Here is an 18,961-nt window from a genome sequence, read left to right as displayed (position 1 = left end):
CATCTCATAGTTATAGTTCCCTTTAAACTACTTATATTTATTAATTAGTTTCGGTTCTTTGAAATTATTAAGTATTAATTAAGAATAATCCTCTAAAAAGAGTATTGATTAAGAAGTAATTACTATCCGACACTATCATATAATTACTATCCGACACTATCATTCTTTGGGTGGTTAGTATTTTATAAATATAAGTTCCCTTTAAGTATTTTATTCCCTCTTCCAAATATAAGTCATCCCTACAATTAACAATTATGTCTACAATAAAAATCGCTAAAAGTTTTGATTCTAGCCAAGTAATCTGATTTATATGCAAATGCCTATAAAAAAGTTTGAAATTTAATCATTGGGAGCTTAAAATATATATAGCTTTTTTTTATTAAATGTACCATCTTTTCTTTTTCTTTTCTTTTTTTTAAATATAAATGTTCCATCATTGAATGCCGTGATAATGCGCACCAAATGTCTTTATGTATATATGAAATATGTTTGCTCATTTTTTATAAGCTGATTAAATCAGTAAGAAGATAGTTGATTCGACATAATGATTATAGGTTTTTGAGTTGTTAATAAAAAATTCAGTGAAGTTATTTCATACTAATGAAAAAAAGAAAATAGTTTAGATAAAAAAATTCTAAAATAATATTAAATTTTTATGATACATGTGTTGTTCAAATTTTAAACTTCTCCATGGATGTAAATATGGATTATTAAAAGGGATAGAAATATTCTAATTTATGATTTTAAATTTGTTAAAACTCAAAATAATTATTGAACTGTGTAGTTTAATAATATAATAACTGTAAAATTTATTAAATTATAAGATTTAATAATTAAACTGTATAATTCAATAACTTTTCTAAATTTTAATAAAATTTAGAATATTAGATGAGGTTAACACTATTAAAAGAGATGTTATAAACTAATAGCTCCAAGACAAATGACAAATGTGCAATAATTTAAACCTCTATAAACTAATAATGAATGAGGTAGCGGCTCTTTCTAATCCTTCTTTCCCCTCTCTCTCTCTCTCTAGCTAGGGACTATAAAAGCAAAGGTGGAGGAGTAGAATGTCAAATGAGAAAGCCCAAGAGCAACTAAAATAAGGTTCCTATAAAAAAAAAAAAAAGATAAAAAAACTAAAATAAGGGGAAATTATTGGATCGTCCGTGAAAGAAAGAAAGAAAGTGTAATAAAATATGAAAAAGAGAGAGAAAGAAAAATCTACAATCCATTAGCTGCCATATATCTCATGGTCATGACACTCTCTCTTCGCCTTTATTAGTTTTAAAATATTTCACTTTTCTAATTAAGGGAAAAAAAAAAAGGTCTTGTCAACCACTCAAGACAAGCAGCCGTTGCCGGTTCCGGCTAAGCAGCACCTTCTTCCTCAGTTCCCAGCGTCATGCGAGAACAATTCTCACTCTTTATATATTGATTTAATCTTTATATTTTTTTCGATCTATAACATGCACAAGTCCTGGTGCAATTTCACTTCAAGACCTCCTGGATAGACAGACTGCCGTTTCATTGCCAAAATTGCCCAAATCAGTAGATTCAAAATGGCAATGAAAAATCTCCTTTTTTCCTTTTGGTATAAATGACAAGTCTATACTCTCTAGGGTTTCTGTTTGTTTCCACTAACAAGTCCTACTGCTTGGGCTTGCTTTAGGGCTTCTATTTTGTTTCTTTGTTTCTTTTGGGTTTGTTGATAAATGGAGGGTTACAACAGTCTAAACGAGAACACGACTCCTAGAGGAAATTTCTTGTATTCGTCTTCTCAAGTTGTTGGATCATCAGCATATGGTCGAGCAAGTGATGGTCAGATGCCTATAAGAAGCAACAGCAGCAACAGCTTTCACCTACAATCAGGTGGCAGTACTTGTTTCCAATCTGAGCGGGCACCGCCGCCTGAAACACACACACATCATCCGACGATTGTGAAAACTGAAGCCAGCACTTCGCAGCTTATCTACTCTCTTAATATGATGAGAGAAGGGCATCATCATCATCATCAATCACAGCAAGAAGGAAATGAGAGCTCTGAAACAGAAGCTATTAAAGCCAAGATCATCTCCCATCCTCAGTATTCCAGCCTTTTGGAAGCCTACGTGGATTGCCAAAAGGTTATTACTTAATTAACTAACACGACGCTTATTAAGAGCTTGCCTATTAATTAGTTAACTCTCTTCCTCAATCTTGGCTGTTGCTTTTGTTTAGGTCGGAGCTCCGCCTGAAGTTGTGGCTCGGCTTGCAGCTGCTAGACAGGAGTTCGAGTCAAGGCAGCGATCGTCGTTGAATTCGAGAGACTCTACTAATAAAGACCCAGAACTCGATCAATTTATGGTGATTCTTTTTTTTAAAAAAAAATTCAACTTCTTTGACTACTGAGTCTCGTTAATTAAAGGTTCACATATTATTATTCCAATCAACAACACACAGGAGGCTTATTACGACATGCTAGTGAAATATCGGGAAGAGCTAACAAGGCCAATACAAGAAGCCATGGATTTCATCCGGCGGATCGAAACTCAGCTTAATATGCTTAGCAATGGCCCCGTTCGGATCTTCAACTCCACTGGTAATTAATTTCTTCTTCCTGTATTGTACACACACGTGTATGCATATCAAGTTTTGATGATGCTGCAGGTATGGGTTTCTTTTTGGCTGTTGTGCATAGCATAATACACAGACTGATAGTCTCGGTCTCTGGAATGAATAGTGCATCGGAAATGTCGTACCTGAAGCATTGAATAGCCAATTAACTCCCGTTCCCGGAGGAGGAAGCTTTGACCCATATTGCACGTTCCAATAATGTAGGAGAAATAAGTATACAAGACCATAAACCCAAACCTATTAAAACCCTAATCACGATTCTACAGTAGATTCTGTTACTTTATATATCGTACAAATACTCTTGAAAAGGAGCAGCTTAGATATAAACAAACCCAGTAGTTTATACTGGATGTAGCTTCATAGAAAAATGATTCTGCTAACAACTTAATGCCATTTTTAATTATTAGGGCTTCTGTTCCCAAAGATCTCGACTGTATCTTTGTTCTAATTCTACTAGATCTGATTCTATAGGTTTATAAGAAAATGCATATAATTGCCTCGATATGGTAGGGCATCATCTGGTCGTCGTTCCCGTAGTTTATTCTTTGCTTCGAAATAGCAAAAAAATATATCCATTTGTTTTTTCTTCAATAAAGTAATGAAATTTTGAGAGCATAGGGTGCTGTTCAAATCAGTGCTGCCCCATGTAGCCTGTACGGCTTTGGTCAGAAATTTTTATATTTTCAAATTAAAAATTCTAAATTCTTCGTATTTGTACAAATTATTGTCCGTTCACCGTTGGGCCGCTTTTATTTTATTTCTCAATTTGGTTGCAAAATTAATCAACAAATCATGCTTATTCTAAGAGTTGTTCCTGTATACTTTCTTTCTTGGCCTTGGAGTGGGAATAGTATATTTTGTTTAATTAGCCAGATTACTCAGAAATGACTGAAAGTAACTCATTTCACAAATTCATGCACTAGTAGAGAGAGTGCTCCTTTAGCAGCAATAACTTGTTTACGGAATCATGGTTTCTGAATCTTGATCCATGGTACAGAAGACTTGAAAGTAGATCTGGTGATGGTGTTAACTCTTCTCTCTACCTGTTAAATGTGTAATTAATTTCTTCTATTTTTTTTATGTACTTCACGGAGTTTTGGCAATTCGCCCGCCCAGGAAATGTACATGTTATGGTTCCAAAAAATCGAAGGTTTAACTATAGTATATACTCTAATCTATGCACTGCTTGTTGATTGGAGCTTGGTTGTATACATTAATATATGGTTTAGTTTAATGATTAGATTAACCATATAATAAGAGTAAAGGAGTTCGTTTACTGTCATCAAGCAGGCTTGAAATTACTGTCATCAAAAAAGCTTGAAAGTAGTTAAGAAAGTGGCTCTATTAGCGTCGTTGACTTAGATTGATATGTTCAGGCTTCAGTCAAGTCAGTCTATAGTAAATTAATTTTTAATTAACCATGTTTATATTATTCACCATATATGTATATGCCTCACCATCTGGTTGCCATGAGAGCTAATTCTGATTTAATTGGGCAGGATTATCTTTGATTTCTGGAAACTCAATCCAACATAATATGTATCATGCATTTTATTTTAATTTAGATTGATGGTTATTGTGCTGGATGGTCTGAATCTGATTGACGCTCCACTTACAATTAGCATCCATCAATCTCTTTCTCATGGCTTATTTAAAAGGTACTTTTAAAATTAGGTGGTATAGGAGCTTATGCATATAATCACATTGCAATGTTTAACTAATTACCTTAAAAATTGTGAAAATTAAAAAAAAGATCATATCACATATCTCCTCATCTGTGATAGGAATTTTGAGATTAATTTTAAAATGAGTAGCCAACTTAAATTGAATTGAGAATTTCTCTTCGTGCCTGCTTGAAACACAGATATATATGATTGTAGATTTGCTGCAGTAATACAGCATCTAAGCATAGGATGGTTTTTGCTCCAATGAACTCCCATATTTATCCCAACTGGTAATGTGTAAATGTCATGCTGAAGACATTAATGCCAATTAGAGCAAAATTTTAGGGCTTGTATTGTCGTAAGAAATTCAAGAATGGCAAGAAGAGTGTAATGATGTTTTATTAGTTAGGAGATCAATTAGTTCAGCTTCATGTGAAAGTTTGCTATTCTTAGACTAATAAAGAAAGAAACATTGAGTTTATCAGTGGTGCATTGCTGGTTTACTTTATTCTCATGGGTTTCCTCATGCTTCATCCTCCTAGAATTTGTCAACTGCTATTTTGGTGACCTTGATTGAGCATGAGTTGAGTAACTGTTGATTTACATGTGTTTCCACTTTGTTTCTTTGTGATGTCTTCTGTGTGAAGTGAGCACCATCTTTTAAAAAGAGAATTGGATGCCAAGGGCTAATTCTTGTTTAAGTCTTGATAATTTTATATTTGGTTCCGCCTCTTATTATTATTATTATTTTTGAGTATGGGTTGTGCTTTTAGGTTATTTGTTTACAATCTTATATCCTATATGTACTGCTGTGACATTATATTATAAAGTCAACCAGATTTATATACTTATATTTATTAAGCATAGTTTGAAAATCTACGCTAACTAGAAGTGATCTACCCGTTGCTAATATCTATAGAAATATATCTTCTTCTTCCACTTTTGTGAGGGGATCTTATACAGGGTTTGCACAAAGAGGAAAAATTATCCTTTTCATTGAGAACAACAATCCACCACTAGGTTTGAATTGACTGTAATGTATCATTTTTTATTTTTTATTTTTTTGTTTAAAACAATTGGTAACTTTTTGGAGATTAATATGCTCATATTCTCATACTGAGCATTTGTTCTCAAGTGAAATATGTCTTGTCTTGAAGGGCGGCATATAGCTTTTAAATGTTGCTTTCCTGTATTGATTAGATTGATGATGTAAGATTTATGAGATGACTCTGAAAATAGTTTCAGATGAGACACGTTCTAGGAATAAATGTGACTGAAATTAGCATTTTGAGGTCCATTAGAGAAAAATTAAATTCCACTGAGCACTGACAGTGAGGAAAAAAAAGTTGCTTGAATTGATCATGCACTTAATAATAAAGTTTTGTTATCTGGATGAGACCGTGTTAAGTTTAGTGAGAGTTCCTAAATGCTAATCCTGCGATTGGTGGTTATGTTTGCTTCCTATGTGACAAAGTCAACAGACGAAGTCACAATACTGTTCCTTCTTTTGACATTTTGGTATTTCCTTAGAGCTCATCTTGTTAACGTATGCATAGGAGCTCAACGGTTCTTGCAATAATATGCTGTTTGATGCATTTTAATTTTGACACCTGTCAAGGGCATATATATTGTTTAATTTTGACAAATGGACAGATGATCAGAAATGTGAAGGCGTTGGCTCCTCCGAAGAAGATCAAGAAAATAGTGGTGGAGAGACAGAGTTACCTGAAATTGATCCCCGGGCTGAAGATCGAGAACTGAAGAACCACCTATTGAGGAAATACAGTGGCTACTTAAGTAGCCTCAAACAAGAACTGTCCAAGAAAAAGAAGAAAGGGAAACTACCCAAAGAAGCCAGGCAAAAGCTACTTAACTGGTGGGAATTACACTATAAATGGCCTTATCCTTCGGTATGTATATCTATCTTCCTGAAATTGAATACTTGTCCTTTTTAGTTGGGCATTGTAACTCAAATTTGTTGTGATGATTAATAATTAACAGGAGACAGAGAAGGTGGCATTGGCTGAATCAACTGGCTTGGATCAGAAACAGATAAACAACTGGTTTATCAACCAAAGGAAGCGGCACTGGAAACCTTCTGAAGATATGCAATTCATGGTGATGGATGGCCTTCATCCTCAGAATGCTGCTTCTCTTTATATGGATGGACACTACATGGCTGATGGTCCATACCGTTTGGGACCATGATCATGGCCAGCTCACATACAAATTTTATGTGAGAGAAATAGGACGGTATAGTGCTGCTGTTTGCTAGTGGTTAAGTATCAAAGTGTTAGTCTTAATGCTACGTATGTACTATTTTAAGTGCTGTGAGAATTTGGTATTATCCTACAACTGACCTTATTATTCAGAAATCAATGCCTTTCCATTATGGTTGTGTAGCTTGTCTGCTATGGTGATCACTCTGGTTATGCAAATTCAGCAGGTGTTCTCGTAGCAATGTTTATTACTAAGGCTTGGGGATGTTTCTCATTTATGTTTTGTGTTAGAATAAACTGAAGTTTTAGTTTGTGATTAAAGAAGGTAATTATATAAGCTTGTATAACTTGTCCGTAAGATCTACTGCTACTACTTGCATCAAGTGTACATAATCAGATTAGTTGTACGAAGTTGATGTGCCTAGTATCTAGTTCTTGCTCCTCCCCCCCTCCCTTTTCCCCAAAATGCAAGTACCGTGTTCATGTGTTGTGTGATTTATCAATTCGAGATTATGGATAAGTTACAGGATGACTTATATTTTGTCCTTTTTGTAATTTTGATAGATTAAAGGATGAACTTATAGTTATAAAACTAACAATGGAAGACTTCTAAGATAATTAGCTAGGTTGAAACAGAAGCAACCCCGTCATTTATCCTTTATATTACTGACATTTTACCTGCAAATAATGATATTTGAACTCTTAAATTTATTCTAGTGTCCGACTTCTTAATTATCTTTGTTTATTTTCACAAACATCCTTACTCATTTTTTTTAAATTCAACTATTCGTGTGTCATATCTCATCTTCTTATGCAATTATGCCCGTTAATTTTTCTAAAGATTTTTGTATCCTTAAACACATTTGTAACTATAAATCACTTGGATGCTAAAGCCGTTTTCTTTGGCTGGAATTATTCATGTCCATACAATATTAATTTTAATTTAAAAGTCTTGACTCATTGAAATAAATAAATGAAATCAATACAAACTGCAAAAAATGTGAAAAAAAAAATGAAACCCTAAATAAAATGTTAAAAACCTTGGAGAGGATTGTTGAGTCATCGATTGTTAGCGTCAGTGTTCTTGTTGGCAATGGATAAAATAACTTATACCATTCAATTTAAATGAAAATGATATTTGTCCCGAGTCAAACCCCAAAATAGCACCATTTGGCTTAGAAAAAGACAAAAGCAACAAGAACCCAGCTGCCTTCTCTTTCTCTTCGTTTTACCACACAAACCGAACACAGAGCCCAATTGTAGAACCCAAAAGCAACGAGATGAATAAACTATATGTTTGTGTTTTCATTCTCCGCGACAGCTACAACCATTCACAACAAATTACTCAGGATTGCTAAGGATGTGGCTAGAGTTGTAGATTGAGATGAATAAATTATCTATGCCCTGATCTTAAGCGTGGGAATTTTACCGATGAAGAAGATGAACTCATTATCAAGCTTCATAGTTTGCTTGGAAACAAGTAATTAATTAAGCTTCTTCTCTTTTTTTCTCTGTTTTTTCTTTTTAAAATTTTTATTTGTTTTATTTGTTTAGGGGTGGGTTAATTTTAATTATTAGATCTTAAAAAACTCCTTTTGGGGGGGGGGGGGGGGGGGGGGGGGGTGTTGTTTTGAATTTGTGTAGTGTGCAAGTGATTGTTGATAGCTGGAAGATTACTAGGAAGAACAGATAATGAAATAAAGAATTATTGGAATACCCATATCAACCAGAAGCTACTTAACCGTGGCCTTGACCCTCAAACTCACTGCCCCTCAACCAAATTCATAACCATAATAATTTCAACAAATACGCTATTAATAATAATGAAGAAATAATGCATATCACCACCCATTATCAAGGAAATCTCAACTTAGAGCTATCCATTGGACTTGTTTCTTCTGATTCTGCGGACTCAAAACCTTTGCAACAACGACAACAGCCGCAGTAGCAAACAAGCAGTTTGTTTGTATTGACAACTGGGTTTTCGGAGAAGGGAATTGTGTAAGAATTGTACAAAAAAATTCTAGTGTGGTGAAACGAAGAATAAGAGAAAGTGGCTGGGTTCTGTCGTTGCTTTTACCTTAAACGGTGTCGTTTTACAGAGGAGGAAAACAAAAACGAAACAGTAGATGAAACAACATTGTTTTATGGTCATTTCGGGGTTTGACCCGGGGCAAACATCTGTGTTGCAATCTAAAACATCTACTTCTGCGAACTTGTGAATAGTTGCGACGAGTGTTTGCAAAAGTAAAAAAAATATATGGAAAATGAGAGGAGAGATAAAAGAAATGATAAATTTGAAAATCTAAGTTGTTTTAATGGGTATTTTAGACATTTCAAGTGAAAAAAAAAAAAAGAGGTTTAAAGAAATAAGTTGTGAAAGTTAAATATCACTACTCTTTACTAGTTATTTATAGGGTGCATTTGAGATTGAGTTTAGGCAGCTGTAACTTAAAAGTTACAGTATTAAAGTATTTGTTAAACACTAATTGCTATAACTTTGAAGTTATATTGATATGGTTTTTCACTTATATCACAGAAAATTTATTATATCTTTAATAATTTTGTCAAAATTATTATTTAAAATTTATATTTACTACAAATTATTAATTTTTGTTTCATAATTATAATTTTTTTCTACATCAACAGTAGTTTTTAAGTTACAACACCTTAATCTTAAACATGACCATAATTAGACTCAAGTAAGTAAAGAGTAAATGGCCAAATACATATTTTATAAGAGCCCAATATCATTTCAACTTGACTACAACCATCAATCTTTGTGGTAATTAATCATCAACCTTAAAATCGAGTGAAGCTTCTTACATCCCTCAAAAGCACTAACCTACTTTATGAAATTCATAATTTTACCTTTAATGAAAGTTACATTGTTAACTTTTAACACCCCATATCTTCTTTGGACGTATTAATAAAAAAGACCATAATTAGGCTCAATTAAGTAAAGCTCAAATGGCCAAATAAATATTTTGTATAAGCCCAATAGCATTTCGACTTGACTACAACCATCGATCTTAAAATTGAGTAAAGTTTCTCACATCCCCCAAAAGCATCGACATTCTTTATGAAGTTCACAGTTTTAACTTTAATGAAAGTCACATTATTAAAACCTTTTAACACCCCATATCTTCTTTATATGTATTAATTAACTTTCTATGTGCTAGAAATTTCTAAATTTGAAATGAAAAAGCTTCAAAATTGAAAAAATTTGTAGCCAAAAAACTAAATACCCACAACATCCACCAAAGCCTCCACAAATTAAAATCGAGGAAGAGTAAAATTACAAAAACTCTATGGGTGGAGATAATACATTTAAAAATGAAAGGACAAAACGCCATTAAGGCTAAAGAAACAAGCAAAGCAAAATGAAAGAAAAAATAAAAAGAGAAAGATTGCCAAATTGGCAAAGAAAACAAAGAGATTTGGAGAATACTCTAGAATGTGGCTTGAGAGAGAGAGAGAGAGAGAAAAGGTTAGGTTCTAAGGTTTATTTTAAAAAAAAACTGAAGTAATATATGTTTGAGGTGTGAAATGTGAGCACAACCAAATGTTGCCTAGTGCGAATCATGCTCTCCTTAGTTAAGGTGTAGGAGATTAGCTCGTGGGAATTGAGCATGTGTGGTCGGTTGGTTAATGTGAAGAGGAATTATGAAAAGTCAACTATGGGGTTAGGTCAAGGCCAACCCGTGATTTTTTTCAAGATATCTGGGCACGAAGCCAGTTCATCAACGATCTTGTAGTGCGTCCATGCATGATCGTGTAGTGCACTCACTCACGATCATGCATCAATATTGAAGCAGTGATCTTGGCTGCCTATAAAAGTCTCAACCAAGTAAGTAAGTTTTTTCTCTCTTTTTTTTTTGCTCTGTTCTTATTTTCTTTTTGGACGAAAATTAAGCCACAAGTAAGGGTGGGCGTATTGTTTGAGTCAACCCGAACCGAACTAAAAATTTATTTCAGTTTTCAGTTCGTTTTGGGTTGACCCTAGAACCCATTTGGATTGAATTTCTAAATCTAATTCAATAATTCTCAATCTCTTCTGCCTCTCAATTTTAATTCTCACAAATCCATCTATGTGTCATTTAAAGTCTCAATGTTAAAATAAAAATAAAAAAATCTTAAAAAATGAATTAACACTACTATTGATGTCACTAGAAAAATCTAGCCCACATGAATATTATGATGATAATGATGATGATGATTATATGGCTGAGATGAGAGCCTGCCTTGATAACCCTATGAAATGAGAGTTATCATGACACTTTTCAACTTGAATTGGTAATACTTAAAGAGTAAATTATGTGTTTTTTATTGCATTTTATTTATATTTTGTATGAACGTCCACTTTAGTTTAATTCTAATAAATTGAGTTGTTTTTAGAATAATTTGTACTTAGATTATATGTTTAATTGTAGGTGACCGAAAACTCAAAATTTAAGGAATGAATGTTGTTGCAACAGACCTACAAAGACAATGAAAAAACTTGACTACAAAAAATTGAAATAAGTAAGAAACGGTGAAGATGCTGAAGTCGTTACTGTAGCAATCATGGAGCAATGACAGAGAAAATTTCGCACGAGATAATTAAAAAATTACGATCTAAAGTTTTCAAAAATAAATTATATGCACCACACACTCTCAGTTGCCCTAATTTTGAGTTATAAAAGTAGCATGCTTGGAAAAGAAAAGGGAGAGTCATCACCCAAAGGATATACTGTAAATAAACAACAAGAAAAATAAAAATTAAGAGATAGGTTGAAGACTGTACTAGAGGAGAAATCGCAGAGATCAATTCGAAATAAGTTCTTATTTTTTTTTATATTCTATTTATTCATTGGGATGTATTTGATGGTTGAAACTCTTTTATTTATTTTTCTATCGCAAATCACAAACTGAATTTGATTGTAGTTGAGTGATAAACAATCTTAATGGATGTTTGACTAACATACGCGTGTTTCTCTGTGTTTGTTATAACATTTTGTCTTAATTATATTTATTTTAATTATCTATTTCAGCTAACCACTCATTTAGGGATATTAGCTAAGAAAGAGCCTAAACAATGTCTGACTTAGTGGATCTAATTAAGGCAACACTTGGTTTTAAATTTAGTTTCCCAAGTTGAGTTAATCTCAATATGAATAAGGTCATACTTGATATAAAATTAGTGATGAACTAGATATAGGGATTCACCTTGTAGGGTAAATAGAACCTATATCGTTTAATGCTATATTTAAAGTTGGCATAACAATTGGTCATTGTTAGGTTGTATTAAATATAAGATATCCAACATGTGACAGCTGAGGATGCATGAGAGATTCTGCCTAGTGCTGTAATAGATGATGTAGTAACGGTATTGTAATTGAAGGCATGCAAACTTAATGATTGCCACTTTTGCCTTTTTGGAATTGCAGAAGCATAAAATAGTATGTCAAATTCATGGGGTTTCAACTAAATTTGCTTGCTTCAATAATAAAATTTACAATTATATCGACATTATGTGTTAAAATGCTACATTTGGCTATTCACAACAACAACAAAATTAATAATTACCAAAAATAAGTAGAAGCAAAAAATTTAAAAGAAATGAAAATTATCTTTGATTGCTGGCAATAGGTGGTTAAGTCCGGTGAAAAATGTGATCGTCGGTGAGAAGGGGTTAATGGCTAGCGCAAAACTTGCTCTTTGGTGAAAATTTTCTTCGGCTTCTCACAAACACATGCACTACAGCTGTCGTCATCTACAGTACGTAGCTCGCCGTTGCATGCCAACGATCGCCGTTGTCCCCTTGTTCGTGGAAGCTCAACTTTTAATCCTAGATCCAGGCATAAAGCTTCCATGATAATTTTTTGTACTTAATCTTCACACTTTTTTCCCCCTGATTTGTTACTATCTTTATTTTTTTTCAGCTTTATGGTTTCTTTGGATTCTTTGTTTGGTTAATGGGAAAATTTTGTTTGGTTGATGGGAAAGTGCCGGGACAAATAAAAAAAGAAATCCTTGCCAACCCGAATTTGTAACCCGAACCAAACCAAATTAAATTCTGTTTGGTTCGGTTTGAGTTTGAATTTCAAACCCGGTTAGGTTGAATTCTCTAACTTGAACAGGTTGTAACCCAAACCAAAATTCGATATGCCCACCCCTAGCCGCAAAGGTGGTAGTGAAAGTTTTTTGCAAAGGCCCTGACATTAACTTGAGCGTCAGAGAGATCACGCTGGAAAAACATCCGGCACCCCACCTAACAGTTTGTTGTGAACGCAGGCAGATTTTCTAAAAGGTGCACATTGTCGAAAAAGGTTCAAGTGTCAAAGTGAGGAAGTGTGAATAGAATCTGTCTCCAATCAAACAAATTCAGGTGTTGAGATAATTATCTAGTTGCAACAAAGTTCAACCATATTTTGGCATCAATAATATATGTGGAGAGCAATTTTGGAATTATAAAGGTGTGAATTAGGTTTTGGAATTATAAGGGTGTGAATTAGATTTCTTGTAACTTATTAAAAAAATTTTATGAGGGGTGCATCCTTAGGAATGCGGTTAAATTTGAGGGGTGTCGAAAGCTCAACTCCTCAAAATTTCATTTTCTAGATTTGGCACAATCCAAACATTGACCGGCCGTCTTTTGTTAATGGGAAGCAGCAGCTTTTGTGGGTTTGGGCCATGAGTACAAGATGTATAATCTACGATGATTTTCACATGAAATGTTGTCCCTTGCCCTATAAGAGTGGTCTGAAGTTGTGTGTGAGAGTAGTCTATTTGAGCTTGAAAAATTTCTGGTATAGAATCATTTACTTTTAAGTATCATTTTGTAATAACACGAGAAAATCGTTAGCTTTTTGGTATTTTCTATAAGAAGGTTTTGAATTTGAGGTGAGACAACTTCGTTGCCTTGTCCTTGTCCCCATGCCATTTCCTCCTTTGGTTGGGTAATATCGTTAAGGATTACAACATTCAACTCCCAACTTTAGTTTTAATATTATGTGTTAATTATTTATTGAAAGATAGAATTTTTTTAGTTTGTAAAATTATTTAATCACTATCCAATACATAAATGATACATCAGTTAAAATATTTGCTCTTATTTATATTTTCTCTCTATAGGTGTGTGTATACGTACACGTTATAAAATTGGGCTACTATTTGGACCCGCAACTCTAATAAGGCCAACTCAGAACGAGCTACATGTACCCAGTCTCGGCCCTTCCGTTGATGATGATTTTAGCCCTAAACTCGATTTGCCAACAGAAACAGCTTACATATTTTCAATTTTTGTTTTAAATTATTTACTTTTATTTTTTTCCCCTTTTTGTAAAAGGAGACCGGAAGAGCCAAGTAAAGTGGCATCTCGTTCTAGTTTGCGATTTTCTTTAAGCGGCGTAAAATGTTTTAGTCAATTTTTTTCCGAAAAGGATTAATCTCTATCTGATTTCTTTGATTTGGCGCACATACTATTTTGAGCAATTAGTTTATGAGAAAAACTTGACCATGAATATTATTATCTTACAAGACTGAAATAATCATCCACTACTATCCCACCTTTCGAGTGAAAAAAAAGGAAAAAAAAAAACTATTTTACTGATTATAGAATTTTATACAGTATCACGTGTACAATTTTTTTTATTTTTTGTAATTATTTCTAAGTCTAATACTTTAATTAAAAAAAGAGTTGTATGCTCTTTTGACCTAAGGCGTGATATGTGAGAAAAAGATTGTCGGGTTTATCTCATGTTCCAATGAGAAAGAGTGGTCGATTTACAAGTATGAGGAAAAACCTCATCCCTTAAACTTGTTTTTCAGGTTGAGAAAGGTACATATCTATCACCTAACAACTTAATATTAAGATTTAAGAGGGTGTTGATTCATATTGAGCACTAGGAGGAGATCCGATGAGATTTTATGATTCACATTATCCTACAGATTTCAAAATGTCTTCAATCTCATCCAATTTACCAACCCACTAGTTTGAATAAAGTTAGATCTAATTTTTATGAATTGAGCATATTGGATTCTGAATACCCCCATTTCATACATACATATATAGAGTTTTTCTCTAGTGAGAACATCCTCATTTTGTTAAAATAAGACTGTCACTGAAATTTAAAAAAATACATATTTCAATACATTAAAAATTATGTTTTATTTGTCTCTTAATATATTGAAATCTGTTTTTTTCTTTTATTTTTATACTGACATCATCACTTTATTAAGATGACGTTGTCCTTATTAGAAAACGATTATATATATTTAATAGTATAATGTGTAACTTTGTTAGTTCGTCGGTTGTCAAGTAAAAAGAAGACAATTCCAACACTCAAGAAAATTTTAGTGGACAATATATCAATAGTAATTCAATAGATTGTATTGGTTAACGTATGTTGCAGAAACTCTCAATGTTCAATGTTTAGGTTTGTGGCAAGCCCACTCATTGGAATGTGGGAAGAATCCATTTGGTAACATTTTCTATTCCATCCTATAGTCTCTAACGAGTTTGGGATCCAGTGTAACGTATATCCACAAGGAAACCCGCTGTAATGTTGATGTAGATTGATCAGGTGGGGGCTGGCATGCTTCGGTTTCTCTTAACTAACTACTATCGACCAGCTTTTAATCCACGTCCATTATAAGATCTATTAAGCATGATTCTTCATTAATCTCAATATTTGGACCTACATATATGATATATTTATTAAACATTTACTCCAAGAGAGACAATGAGACAAGCCCAAGTGGGTGCATGATTGAGCTTTTCTACCTTCACTTGTCTGTCCGAGCGTACTCTATGCCTAATGAAAATAGAGAAAAGATACACCCTTTTCAATATTCATGGTTTGACATTTTGTTGCTACATGTAAATTTTTCTACCTTTCTTTCTCTGTGATAAATTACAGAGTACATTATTCTTGCTAACAGAGGTTTAATTATGAGGATCATTAGAATAAAAAATCACATATACGTCATGGACAAATCTCTCTCTCTCTCTCTCTCTCTCTCTCTTGATTAGCGGAAGATATAGATTTTGATTAATGATGATGCTGCAGACAAAAGTGGTGGCTTCGTAGATATGGGCGGTTGGTATATATGTAAAGGAAAAAACAAACAAAAAGGCACCTTCTCACCTTCTCACTGGTCGCCCAAGCCCTAAAAAGGCCGCAAGACAGCTGAAACCTTATCCCCAACATTATTACCACTGTTTTGTTGCTACAATTCTCTGATCCAAATCATAATCCCTTTAGAATCGAATGCTCCATCATGTCAAATCATTTGTGGGTTCCACGTTGTCAAGAGAATTACCAGTTATCCCACCTGACTGCGAATTGAGAATTAAGCTTCGATAAAATGTACGTCTGCTAAGGGAATTAATCTGGTACTACACTTTCTCATAAACACAAGGGAACTCTTAATTTTTTAGTGAACTTTTGTGTATGATAAAAGTTTATAGGTTTTTACATGATATCAGAGCTAAACGAATAACCCACGAGTGAGTTCAAAATATCTTGCTATAGCATTGGAAAAAAAAAACTTAAAACAAAAAAAACACATGGTGGAAGTGTTAAAGGAATTAAATGCTTTTGATTTTCTATAAATTAATAGTGTAGGGACCATATAAAATCAATTAATTTAAAAAGATAGTAATTAATTGATAGTTTATTAATTTATAGATTGTATATACAATTCAATGAATATATATTTAATCAACTAAATATTTATTATACTTTACCAATCTAATCAATTAAACACGAATTAATCCACTAAATAAACATCAAATTAACCCAAAAATAAATTCAAAATTATTGTAATTTCAGAATTCGATCCTATAACTTTTAGATTCAATAAGAATAATTAGAATTGAGATCCAATTATATTTAAATTTTAAGAAAAAATAAATAAAAATAGAGTTATATTTTATTTAACAAAATATCATAGCAGTAATATTTGTAAATTTGACAAATTATTAATTTATAATATGAATGAAACCATAGAGTTGTATAAATGTTTCAAAAAAAAAAAAGAATCTAGTGCTGAGCTAAGTTTTTGTTGAGCCCTAAATCAATGGATAGAAATATTTTAAATTTTTATTATTTTATTTATCTTATCTAACAAGTATTGGTTCAGTTCTTGATAAAAACTTAACATTTAAACCTTATCTTTTAAAAAAAGTAGTATCTTATTAATTTACCAAAATTATTAATTTAATATACAAGAGAGGATAATAAGTATTAATTATTAGAGACTTTACGGTATCTATTAGGGGTGTTCGCGGATCGGATTTTACGGATTGGACATCAATTCATATCTGATCCATGATTTTGCGGATTATAATTTTTCAATCCAATTCAATCAACGGATTGATAAAATTCAATCCAAATCCAATCCATACATCCTGCGGATCAGATGCGGATTTGACTCAATCCATATCAAATCCATACGTCTGCGGATCAGATGCGGATTTGACTCAATCTATATCCAATCCACCATTTTGCGCATTAGTTTTTGAATTAAAAATTTTTAGTTCTCTCCAACTAATGAAATAAAAAAAACTAATATAAAAATAAATTTGCTACCAATTAAATTTAAAATTGAATAAAATTTAAATTAATTAATTATTTAAATAAAGCTAAAATAATACATTTAAAGTTTCAAAATATAACACATCGAGACTAATTATTCAAATAAAGCTATAATAATACGTTCAAGGTTTCAAAATATAACAGACCAAGCTTAATTGTTCAAATAAAGTTACAATAATATGTTAATATAACACCGAAATTAATTGTTCAAATAAAGCCACAATTAATTGAAATGACGAAGTTTCGGAAACCAAACACAGTCTGATCCTTCATCAGGGCTGTTGAGCCTGTCGAAAAGTGGTGATTACGGAGCCGTCCACGATGGGAACCAGGAGAAGCCGTACGGGTGGCGATCTTGAAGGTTGTGATAGTGAAATTGTTCAACTGGAACCAATGAATGTGAAGTGGCTCGATGGACTTGGGAAAAAAGATGGCTTGCTCTCGCTGAAATCGCGCGGCCGACGTCCTTCAAATCCGTGTTGAGAGTGTATCCAACCAGTATTGCGTGTTGCTACTGTGTGTGACGGCGGGAAAGCTTAGGGTTTTTTGTTTGCAAATTATTGGTGACTTGGCGTCATGTTACTTTGCTTTTGGGTGACTTTGCAAATTGTTGGTGACTTGGCATTATGTTACTTTACTTTTGCTAGTGCGTGTGACTTTACTTTTATTTTGTTTTACAATTTTTACAAGTTATATTTGTATATTTGATTATTTAATTATTTTTCATTTTATATTATTATTAAGTAATGACTAAGATATATTATAGTGCTTATGTAAATGTGTAATGTCACATTTATAATTTTTTTTAATTAAATTTATAATATTTTTTTTAATTTTATATATATATATATATATATTGGCGGATTCACGGATTTCTATAGATTTACAGAAGTAAATGTATATCAAATCCATCGAGTGCGGATTTTTAAATTTTCAATCCATATCCAATTAATTAATTCACGGATCGGATTTATACGGATCGAATTGAGCGGATCGAATGGATTGAGCCGATCAGATTGGATTCTGAACACCCCTAGTATCTATATACATGTTACTCTTTGTCTCGTCTTTCCTTCACGAGAGTTCTAAAAGAAAGATCAATTAATTTAAGTTTTGGAATCACGCGCCATGTATGCCATTATTTTAGGAATCTTTTTTATAAACTCTTTAAAAAAATAAAAATAAAAATCTTTGCTTTGTCGTATTAGTTAGTATTAATTAATTAGGTTAAGGAAAATTAGTTTATTATTTTGAATTGCCATGCATAATTATTCCTAATCATCCCTTGGATCACGTATATCATTTAGTATTTTATAATATCTATTCTCCGCTTTGACGATGAAGGCTCGGATAATGCTATCTTAATGCTGGAGATTTCATGACCTAATCATCTGATAAATAATTTTCACATATTAAATCTCTATCTGTTTTTTTTTTCTTTTCTTTTTTTTTCTCTAAAATGAACTCTATGCGTTTGTTAATGAAAAATCAACCAAATTAAATATATAAAAACTTTTTGTATTACGGTTAGATGTCTTATCCCTATAAAATTGTCGACCATGACCCACATAAGGTAAGCATTGATGAATTTATAGATTCGTCGGTGGATTGATAATACCACATTGGTTTTCATATCCCATCACTAATGTTTTTCACAAGAAAATCCAAAAATGAAACTTCCAAGATAGATAGTTGATGCAATTAAATAGTTAAGAGTAGGTAAAATATGTGCTTGGTAGCATAACTGAACAACTTAAGGGAAATTATTATATATGATTCATATATAAAAAGTTATAATTTATGAAAAATTAATAAATATTAATGACTAAGAAGATATGGCAATTACGGCAATTACATGTAAGCGATCCCATCTATTAAA

The 18,961-nt window shown here is 32.6% G+C and overlaps 1 protein-coding gene and 1 pseudogene across 1 annotated transcript; both read left to right on the top strand.

Annotated features, from left to right (window-relative positions):
* Positions 1 to 1,117: 1,117 nt before the first annotated feature.
* On the top strand, positions 1,118 to 6,808 carry LOC102615394 (homeotic protein knotted-1). The gene is made up of 5 exons (XM_006472290.3): positions 1,118 to 2,126; positions 2,221 to 2,346; positions 2,443 to 2,581; positions 5,934 to 6,190; positions 6,282 to 6,808. Exons 1-5 carry the CDS (start codon positions 1,716 to 1,718, stop codon positions 6,486 to 6,488), a joined length of 1,140 nt encoding a protein of 379 aa, XP_006472353.2. The 5' UTR covers positions 1,118 to 1,715; the 3' UTR covers positions 6,489 to 6,808.
* A 720-nt stretch (positions 6,809 to 7,528) lies between these two features.
* Positions 7,529 to 8,526, top strand: LOC127902440 (MYB-like transcription factor 4; annotated as a pseudogene).
* Positions 8,527 to 18,961: the final 10,435 nt, after the last annotated feature.

Source organism: Citrus sinensis, chromosome 5 (genome assembly GCF_022201045.2).
Source record: "Citrus sinensis cultivar Valencia sweet orange chromosome 5, DVS_A1.0, whole genome shotgun sequence".
Taxonomy (NCBI): domain Eukaryota; kingdom Viridiplantae; phylum Streptophyta; class Magnoliopsida; order Sapindales; family Rutaceae; genus Citrus; species Citrus sinensis.
Note: the sequence above shows the minus strand (reverse complement) of the source record. Positions and strands in the feature narration are given on the sequence as shown.